This window comes from Gavia stellata, chromosome 19 (assembly GCF_030936135.1).
Source record: "Gavia stellata isolate bGavSte3 chromosome 19, bGavSte3.hap2, whole genome shotgun sequence".
Taxonomy (NCBI): Eukaryota; Metazoa; Chordata; class Aves; order Gaviiformes; family Gaviidae; genus Gavia; species Gavia stellata.
This window is the reverse complement of record NC_082612.1, coordinates 4563106-4573707: the sequence shown is the minus strand read 5'-3', so window position 1 is coordinate 4573707 and position 10602 is coordinate 4563106. Positions and strand designations below refer to the sequence as shown.

Here is a 10602-nt window from a genome sequence, read left to right as displayed (position 1 = left end):
CTTTTAAACTTTGTTGTGTAAGAAACCTCCAAAAAGCGAAGTTTCAATAGCTTTCCAGCAAATCTGTGATCCTTGCTAAATTTTCAAAATACAGAAAATCTGCAGTTATTTAGATACTAATAGAATTATAAAAGCATTTTTAATTTTTTATGCCTTAGCTTTTATATAGGATTAAACAAGATGTACAGAGTTTGACTATTGCATTGATTGACTTTAAGGAGTTCTAGTTAGGCAGCCATTGTATTGCACAAATGTTGTGTCTCAGCTGAATTTACAACACAAATCATTCTATTGAAACTGGGTAGCTAATTGACAGCCTTATAAAAGTAGAAAACAGTAACAGAATAGATGGACTGTAATAAAACATCTGATACAGCATCTCACAAAAGTTTTATTTGAAAAGTTAAATGAATTCAAATTGGCTTCCATTGAAGCATTAAACTATGAATTGAAAAGTGATGAAGAGCCATTAACCAAGTGAGATCAGAAGATTTGTTGCATCAAGTCAGGAGGAATATTTTGCAGGCTGCCTCAGGGAAACATGTGAAGCCTTCTTTTATTCACCAGCTTCATTCAAGAGGACTGGGGCAATCATAGGAAGTTCGTTACACCTGCACTCTCCATGAATCCCACCGGGAAAGCAAAGCATCAGCTCCAAGGACTCGATCCTGTAGGTCACACACAGCTTTGTACCATGGGAATCTCTGCTGTGTTTTCAGCCACAACATTTTGGCTCTGTCATCATGGCTTAAGCAGTAAGCTTCTGCCATTCAGGTCATCTCTCAAAACCTTCTTTTCATCCTTGGTAGTCCAGTTACTTTTCTACCGCTGTCATGAGGGTTGTAAAGACACCTATCTGTTGAAAGGCATTATGCAAAAGCAAGTAGCTATTGCTTCCAGCTCAGCTATGGGTCTGCCAAATGACCTTGGGAAAGTCAGGCCTGTACCCAAGAATAATGCTATTTAACTTTTTTGAAATTTTGGTGAGTTATTGGTGAAGTGACAGATCTTATTACTGTCACTCAGGCAAGATGGATACATTTATTGGAAATGGCATTGGGGACGATAATTTTTTTCAATTATTGTATTTCTATTTTAAGTCTGACCACAAAGCTAAGGTGTTTCACAGGATTACCTCAAAATATTATGTATATTTTGATGAAGTGATATATTTTGATATCACTACGCAACATTTTTGCCACATATGGAGCTGCACAAAAGGTGAACGTGGTCATTAACACCTGCTCGTTGCAATGGTGACTAGAGCCACTCTGTCAAGAAATGAGAAACATGCATATAGGTTCTCCCTTCATGCATGGTCCTCCTAAGACTATACTTAAATTATTACTGATTTCTAGGAGCTTCTACACCTGACACTCAAGAAAAATCAGCAGTCAGTGATTTCTGAGGAAATATTACAACTACTTATATTCAAAAACACTGACATCTTAGAGACTGATAATTTGTGACAATTGGAGGAAATGTCACTGAGACATCACAGATGGGATATGTATTTCTGGGTGGTCCAAATGAACGTGGGACTGTTCCAAGTTAGTGGGTCAGAAGAAAGAAATGTTGAGGCTGAACATCAGGCAACACTACCAGAAGTGTGGTCTGGTTAAGTCTTAGAATAAATTTCTACTAGGAGTTAAGCAACATGAAGTGTTACATATGGGCTGGACAATCAAAGGAAGCAACAATTCTGTGAGGGAAGATTTGCAGAAAGAACAATACCTTCCTTATAGTCTCATTAGTTCACATTTGTAAAAGCGTCCCACTGACTCACACAGAATATCTTTGTGGGGGGTCTCATTAGCAGAGGTTATGTTACATGTCTAAAAGCATCAATACGAAAAAACCACCTAGTGAGTCAGCAACTTCAGATCACATATGAATTAATGACAACAAAATATGTCTGTTGCATGCTGTTGCGACACTACATCTATCATATGTGTTCAAGAAAGTGGGGCTTGTGGCAACTCAGTGGTGGCTATCTGCACACCTTCAGAAGTATTAAAGGACTAGAAATCATTATTACAAGGCTTTCTCTAATCACAATTCCCCTACTCAGTCAAAAGATGAGTAAAACACTGAAAATGAAGAAAACCACTCTGTTAGTATGCTTCAAATCACACTTGACAATACTAACCATGATGAAAACAGATCAACTTTGGTGGTCCTGGAGTGAGACAAACTGTTAGCTCTGCACAAATCTGTCTGCAGCAATCAGATGTTATCAGTTTATCAAGAGTGAAGAGTTTACAGACTTCCTAAGTACCTTTACACCGTGTTCCCCAACTATCTTATATACACAGTAAGAGGTGGAAGGGTGTGCATGTGCGTACACATGTGGGAGAATATGCGTACGTGTGAAACTTGTCTCCAAATATGCCTTTAGCCACCTTTCCACCAGGGACCCTTTTTTCTTCAAAGCTTCAAGTTCTGAAATCATCTGGAAAAGTTTAAAGCTAAAGAAAGATAGAAGTCAAAAGGGTCAAATAGCTAGCTTCCAAGTGTTGTTTCATGCTTAAGATCGTGCCAGCTTTCACAGAGTGCACAAGTTGAGGTATTTCAAACCCTTTTGCTTTATATTCATTGATTATCGACTTCCACCTCTGGCACCATTTAGCATTCTGGAATCACACAGACTATAGACTAATCAAATTGCTGAAAATACTGAAAAACTAGTGTTCTAACTTACAGATGATTATGAATTGAAAAGAAACAGAAGAGGTGGAAGTGCTGAGCAGCCTCTCCACTCAGAAATTATAAGATAGACTTAGAACAAGGTTAGAAGACCTGCAACAGCTTTTTCCAGCTGAGAAGCTGTCCTTATCCTAGGTAAGGAAGTTTTCCAAAACCTTGTGGTAAGCTATGAGCAGCTGGCATCAACACCCCTTATGAGCAAAGCCACATTTATAAATGCAAAGCACATTGCAACTCTGTTAAGCTTGAGAAAGAAGAAAGTTACTTTCAAGAAGCACCCAAGTTTCACGAGCTCAGTTATAAAAAAAGTCTTGGAAACTTTTCTGAGGAAAAAAGCTGGTTTTTCCTCTGCAGTGAATAGAAACCCTGAACTTTTGCTAATGGTCAACAGGAGTAATTTTTCACTCAAATCAGTTTGTTTCTGTATTGATGAGCAGTCATATGTAAGGAGTCTGTCTCCCACAGTGTTCTCCTGGAGAAGCTGGCGGATCATGGCTCAGACAGGCGCACTCTTTGCTGGGTGAAAAACTGGCTGGACGGCTGAGCCCAGAGAGTCATGGTGAAAGGAGCAAAATCCAGTTGGCGGCCGGTCACAAGCGGAGTCCCCCAGGGCTCAGTTTTGGGGCCGGTCTTGTTTAATATATTTATTGATCATCTGGATGAGGGGATCGAGTGCTCCCTCAGCAAGTTTGCAGGCAACACCAAGTTGGGTAGGAGTGTTGATCTGCTGGAGGGCAGGAAGGCTCTGCAGAGGGATCTGGACAGGCTGGATCGATGGGCCGAGGACAACTGTATGAGGTTCAACAAGGCCAAGTGCCGGGTCCTGCACTTGGGTCACAACAACCCCACGCAACGCTACAGGCTGGGGAACAGTGGCTGGAAAGCTGCCCCGCAGAATAGGACCTGGGGGTGTTGATTGACAGCCGGCTGAATATGAGCCAGCAGTGTGCCCAGGTGGCCAAGAAGGCCAACGGCATCCTGGCCTGTATCAGAAATGGTGTGGCCAGCAGGAGCAGGGAGGGGATCGTGCCCCTGTACTCAGCGCTGGTGAGGCCGCACCTCGAATCCTGTGTTCAGTGTTGGGCCCCTCACTCCAAGAAGGACATTGAGGTGCTGGAGCGTGTCCAGAGAAGGGCGACGGAGCTGGTGAGGGGTCTGGAGCACAAGTCTGATGAGGAGCGGCTGAGGGAGCTGGGGGTGTTCAGTCTGGAAAAGGGGAGGCTGAGGGGAGACCTCATTGCTCTCTACAGCTACCTGAAACGAGATTGCAGAGAGGTGGGTGTTGGTCTCTTCTCCCAAGTGACAAGCAACAGGAGAAGATGAAATGGCCTCAAGTTGCACCAGGGGAGGTTTAGACATGATATTAGGAGAAATTTCTTTTTCCTGAGAGAGTGGTGAAGCACTGGAAGAGGCTGCCCAGGGAGGTAGTGGAGTCACCATCCCTGGAGGTGTTCAAGGAGCATGTGGACATCGTGGGACATGGTTTAGTGGGCATGGTGGTGTTAGCTGATGTTGGACTTGATGATCTTACAGGTCTTTTCCAACCTTAGTGATTCTGTGAGTAGCAAGTAGGTATTATGAGTCATTGGGCTGCTAATAAATGGCAGGAGACATACAAGCTTAGAAAGGAAGGAAGAGGAAAGAGTTTACATTAACTTTTTAGCCTAAAGGGAAGTTTTCTATATAGAAAATAGAGACATTTTGACTTCTGATTTATGCTGGGATAAGATAAGAGGAAACCTCTGGCTTGCCTCCAGATGAATTACCCACAGAGCGTTCCACATAGCCTTGCGTTCTGGTGCAGACAGGAGACTAGAAATGACCGTATTGCGGTGATACAAGTGTCCTGCTCCTCTACTCGGTGACACGCTCTTAATCTGCTGCAGATGTGAAGTCTATTAGCTCAGTCCATAGGGTAGATAAACACAACGGTTTGCTTAACAGTAATATCTCAGTCTTCCATAAGCTCTTCCATAAGATCTTTAGCCTACCTACAAGAAGAGGCAAAGACAAGAGCAGAGCTTACAACTGCAAGGCAGAGCTGGCCCTACCTTTTTGTCAGGCTGGCAGGCCACACACCCAGTACTCACCTGTGGCATCCTGCTAGAGCCAAGCTGCTCACTTATCACCTATTTCACAGAATCGTTAAGGTTGGAAGAGACCTGTAAGGTCATCAAGTCCAACCATCAACCCAACCCCACCATGCCCACTAAACCATGCCCCACAGTGCCACGTCTACACATTTTTCGAATGCCTCCAGTGACGGTGACTCCACCACCTCCTTGGGCAGCCTGTTCCAATGCTTCACCGCTCTCTCAGTAAAGAATTTTTTCCTAATATCCAATCTAAATATCCCCTGCACAACTCGCAGCCATTTCCTCTTGTCCTGTCACTTGGAAGAAGACACCAACACCCACCTCTCTGCAACCTCCTTTCAGGTAATTGTAGAGAGCTTCCTGATGGTTGATGGAAGGCAGCAACTCTCACTCTTAATGGCATTTTCCCTATTTACCCAGGCAATAACTTCATTACTTCAGCTATCCCTCATTAGCAATTAACAGCTACCTTTGCAATACATAACTGCCTTCCACATTGTCTGTGTTCCCCCCACTGATTAGTTGGGCCAAATTCGGTCAAGATGCTTGTTAAATCACTAAGCCCCATGAGAAGGCCTGCCTATAGGAACTGGACTATGAGACAATCAGCTTTAATTCCTGATGCAATATAACACATGGTGTTAATAAGAGGCTGTTTCTTTTCACTATTGTGCTATCAGTTTTAAATAGTTGAGTCCTAATCTCCCAATCAATCATCTTCAAAATCAGTATGCTACAATCATCAATCAATGCGTTTTTATGGGGAAGGAGGAAGTATTATTTAGCAAGGAGGCAGCAATTTTTGAATCTCTGTTTTTCTTTGGCTGCCTGAATTAAAGAAAAATTGCAGTTCCTGCAGACACCTATGGCATCACAACAGAGTTATATTGCAGCATTCTGCTCTTTCTGGGGAAAGGCCCCATGCCTAGAAAGTCAGCTGAATGGAAGACTGAAGATCTACTGAAGGACCAACTCTGGATGAATGTAATCTTGATTCCCTGATCAGACGTACCCAGCTACGGGCTTTACCTCTGAAGAGTCAATGAATGCTGACCAGTGACCATAGGAACACAGGACCTCAAACACCGGTTTCTAAAATGAAACTACGTCAGTAACACTAATTATGAAATATGGCCTATTTTCATGTTTTTTGAATTAATATAGCACAGAAATACTCCAAAGATATTTGAATTTCTGAGTGAATATAAAGCTGTTGAACTTTAAGGGGGAGAGTTTCAAAGGCACAAACGGCACTTAACTTCCAATTATGCCTTGGAAAATGTCCCACTAATGGCTAATATAGGTGATTTATTTTCATAAATTTTAATTACTTCACACTTTTTTTACTGAACAGTATCGTCTGTTCAGAGCAGTTCAAATACAATGCACAAACTAAAAAGATGATCTGCTCCAATGCCAGGTTTATGTATGCAAGTTGTAATTCCTTATCAATTCTAACATTTAGACATCTAGATAGGTGTGAATACTTGCACCTGTTATAACATCTGCATGCAACAGATGTACTAATTTACGTTAAATCTGATTACTAATATTTTAACTGGAAGGGATTTTACCAATGTTATTTTGATCAAATAATTTGGGATGAAGACCGTATTTTTGTTTTGGCTAGTGCAAAGTCAGGGGCTTCTCATATTTTAGTATTACAAGCAATAGTGGCAGCAAAGATCTGGCTCATGAAGTGTATTATTTTGCAATCCCGGTAGCTGGGAGATCCAGCAGGACAGGACAGTGGGGAAAAAAGTGCAATTCTAGGTCTCCTTGCATGCTATTCCCTTGTGCTACAGGTGTAGGCTGAGACATTCAATGAGTATTCAGTATGATTTAGTGGCAGGTTTCTTAGAGCAAAAGTCCTGGGTTTTATTTATTTTGCAACACAAGAGTCTTAATTGAGGCGTTTTACCTGCCCTGAGGGTTTGCCAGACCCTCCCGGAGAGAGCCTGCCTGCTCGGGAGGGAGGGAGGGAGGGGGAATAGGTGCTGCCTGCCAAAAAGAAAGCAAATATTGCCCTCTAGTGCTGAAAGCAAGCAGAGGCTGCAGCGTCCAAGAGAGGGGTTAAATCCTGTTGCCGAGACCCCTGCCTGCCTGACGCTAACAAAGCCAAGGCTTGGTGCAGTTAGCTGGTTTGGGGCAGAGCACCCACCCGAGGAGGCTGCCCTTCCCCCGGGGAGCAATTCTCCCCGTCCGATAAACCCTCAGAGTCGGGCCGAGCGACCCGGCAACGTCACCGAAACTGGAACACGGCCTCACAGAGGATGCTTCACCTGATCCAGTTTTATCTTTTGATAAAACCTTAATTGGAGGTTTAATAAGAAGCGAGATCCTTGCAAGAAGGCAGAACTGCAGAACAAGGGAAGCACCAAAGGCGGGCAAACAGAATTATCACCATGATTTTAATTTCCTAGTGATAGCTGTGATTTTTTTACTTCTTCTCTCATACATAAGACATTAGATACAGAACATTTTTCTCATGTCTCTTCCCTTCTGTCCCTGAATAAACTACCCACCATGCTCACCTTTTGGCCAATTGCCATGTGAGACACGGCAAGGTCGCTGATGGAGTAGCCCACAATACAGGGGTACGCATCTCCTAGCAAGCTTCCAACTGAGAAAGGTAAAGCAGATAAACACCTGACCCTGGCAAAGTCGCACATGGCCTCAGCAACACCTCCCTCTCTCTAAACTGTGAGAGCAACGACAAGGTTTTCATGAGCGAGTAGACCTATTAATTCACAATTACTTCAGCATTCTGTTCATTGCTTGGTAAGCTCCCAAAAGCAGGAGAGTACTCTAATACTACGAGAGTGGTATACAAGGCATTTAAAGCAAAATTTAAAAACTTTTCACTTGCATTCTTAAGATCCTGAACTGACACAATCAAGAAGTTCCTTAGAACTGTATACCAGAGTCATAAAATATACTGCTAGACAAATTTCTTCAATACCTTTCTTACAAGCATTTTCCAGTTTTAGGTGTAAAGCTTAAGATGAATGAATAGTTTTCAGAATGAAATTCAAAAGTGTAATCTGAGTTAATGGAGGAGGACACATCAACTGACAAGCATCTGCCTGGAAAGAGCGTTTCTTCCTTGCAGTTCAAAAATCATCCATTGTTTACAGTCTTACATTGTCCCAATAGGTAAACAATATAAATAATTCAGAAAGATGTTAATTCCTATTTAAATCCATAGAGAGACATGCGCCATTTATTTAGTTTTAATTGCCTCTGAGTCATATGGTTTATTGTTACCAATGGTAATTTTTCATTAATTTAGGTAGAACTACCAGGAATTGCAGAAGAGCTTCAGAGCTGTCCAGGCAGTCAGGTTTAAGCACCTTGTGCTCCAGCCGTACAGCGCAGCAGGGACAGACCGAACCCAAGTCCTTTAGCTGGCGGTGTCATGGCCCAGGGCCCCACCTACGTGCCCACCCACCACTCACCAAACAACTCCCTGTGGTACCTTTCATGCTACGCACCACCTCCCTTGCATCCCTGAGGGAGGCAGAGGCATGCACAGCTGCACCCTGCAGTTTTAGTAGCCTGCTCATTCACTTGGAAAATCCATGCACAATTTTTATCGTTCCAGACAGTCCTTAAATGGACTGTAAAGTACTGATCACTCCAGCTCCAGAATGGAAACTAGAGAGAAGGAAGTCCTCCAAATCTTTCCTCAAAGTCCTCTCGTATCTTTCACTTTGGTTTCATTAGTTTCACAGTCCAACACAGAATTTGCTACCCCTTTCAAAATACTTACTAGTAACAGTTTGACATGGAACATGGCCCAAAATTTAACAAACATTTACTTTGTTCTACAATTTTCAGTCATTCCCATTTGCAATAGCAATGAACCATTTTAGATAAGAAATGCTCATAAATCAAGAGATACATGTCCTCAAAAAGTTATGGTTAGACCTTATTTTTATATCCTAGGAATATGGGAGAGATGTTTAATGCAGCTTATCTTAATACATCAAGAAAGCAAGTGACACTGAGTGCTCCTTGAACTGTTCATCAACTTCCCACTTAACTCAGATTACCAGTATCAATCACCTTTTTTATTAACATGTGTTTTTAATTGTTTTATGGATTTTATTTTATTTACTTTTCTTTCACTTCTTGTTGCAGATAATGTTAAGCATCCTCTTCATTGATTATTGGCAGCTGGTGCATTCTGAGAAAACCTCTCTCAATTTAGCTTTCCAGTTCCTTTGACTTCCCACTCCAACAGCTTTATAACCTCCCCAACAGCTTCATAAATGCACTGCAATGGTCACATGAACATCTTGGGAGGGGAATCAGCACTTCTGCGTCTCCTCTTTCCTATGGCGCTTTAGGAAGAGAGAACCAAAAGAGCAGCAAGTCCAAGAGAAGTTGGAAGTTCTGCAAAAGATGAATCTAATTGTGAAGCTCCGCAGAAGTTTCAGAACGCTGGTCATTCTCCTGGCGACCTTCTGCTTGGCAAGTATCGTCATTTCTGCCTATTACCTCTACACTGGCTACAAGCAGGAAATGACCCTCGTGGAAAGCACTGGAGAAGTGGAGTGCGAAGACGTAAAGCTTCTACCGTACAGGTCCGCGGAGCTGAAAACAGCTAAGCCTATTGATCCATCTAAAACTGATCCCACTGTCCTCCTGTTTGTGGAAAGCCAGTACTCCCAGCTAGGGCAAGACATCATAGCCATCCTCGAGTCCAGCAGATTTCAGTACCACATGGTCATCGCACCAGCCAAGGGGGATATTCCCCCTCTCACAAACAATGGAAGAGGAAAATACATGATTGTTATATATGAGAATATTTTAAAGTATGTATCCATGGACTCATGGAATAGAGAGCTTCTGGAAAAATACTGTGTGGAATACAGTGTTAGCATAATTGGTTTTCATAAAGCCAACGAGAACAGCTCTCCAAGTACAAAACTGAAAGGATTGCCATTACATCTTTACAATAATGTAGCCCTCAAAGACTGTGTGGTAAACCCTCAGTCTCCCCTACTGCGCATTACCAAAGCGCCAAGGGTTGAGAAAGGTCCTCTGCCTGGCGAAGACTGGACAGTTTTCCAGTTTAACCATTCCACCTATCAACCTGTGCTTTTAACTGAACTGCAGACCTCCAGACCACCCCCCGTGGCATTGCCAAAGGCTGCTCTGTATGCAACCGTCATCCAAGACTTGGGGCTTCATGATGGGATTCAAAGAGTCCTTTTTGGAAACAACCTGACCTTCTGGTTGCACAAACTGATCTTTATTGATGCCATCTCTTTCCTGTCGGGGAAGAAGCTCACCCTGTCCTTGGATAGGTACATTCTGGTTGACATAGATGACATCTTTGTTGGGAAGGAGGGAACGAGGATGAACATCAACGATGTGAAGGTAAGGCAAGAATTTGGGGATACCATCCCAGATAAACATATGTGTGAATGGGTATTTAAAAAGATGCAAAGCTTGAAAAAGCTGGCAAGCTCCATTTCCTAGTAAAGGCTGAAAGTGCACAAGTGTAGCTAGCAGATACAGAAACCATAACCTGAGATTGCTTTAAAAGTCTGTTTACCCACATATATACAGAAAGGCATCCGTGTATGTGTATATACATTGATATGTAGAGATGGCCTCATACAGTAATCCATATAGCAAGTGTACTGGCTGCCTCTTGCTTAGGTAGGTTCTGCTCAAGGGCTTCACCCAGAGCACCTGGGTAACAAAGGAGACTTTTTGTGCCTCACATAACAGCGATCTTTCTTGAAACTAAGTAAAAGGATGTCCATTCCTGGAGCCGAGATATCTG

General features: G+C 42.7%; 1 protein-coding gene across 1 annotated transcript in view; it reads left to right on the top strand.

Annotated features, from left to right (window-relative positions):
• The first annotated feature begins 9209 nt into the window (after positions 1-9209).
• LOC104252902 (bifunctional heparan sulfate N-deacetylase/N-sulfotransferase 4) overlaps positions 9210-10602 on the top strand; it is an 86158-nt gene continuing 84765 nt past the window's right edge. The window contains exon 1 of the mRNA XM_059826839.1: positions 9210-10190. Within this exon, the coding sequence (XP_059682822.1) occupies positions 9210-10190 (981 nt within the window). The remainder of the gene's footprint in view (positions 10191-10602) is intronic.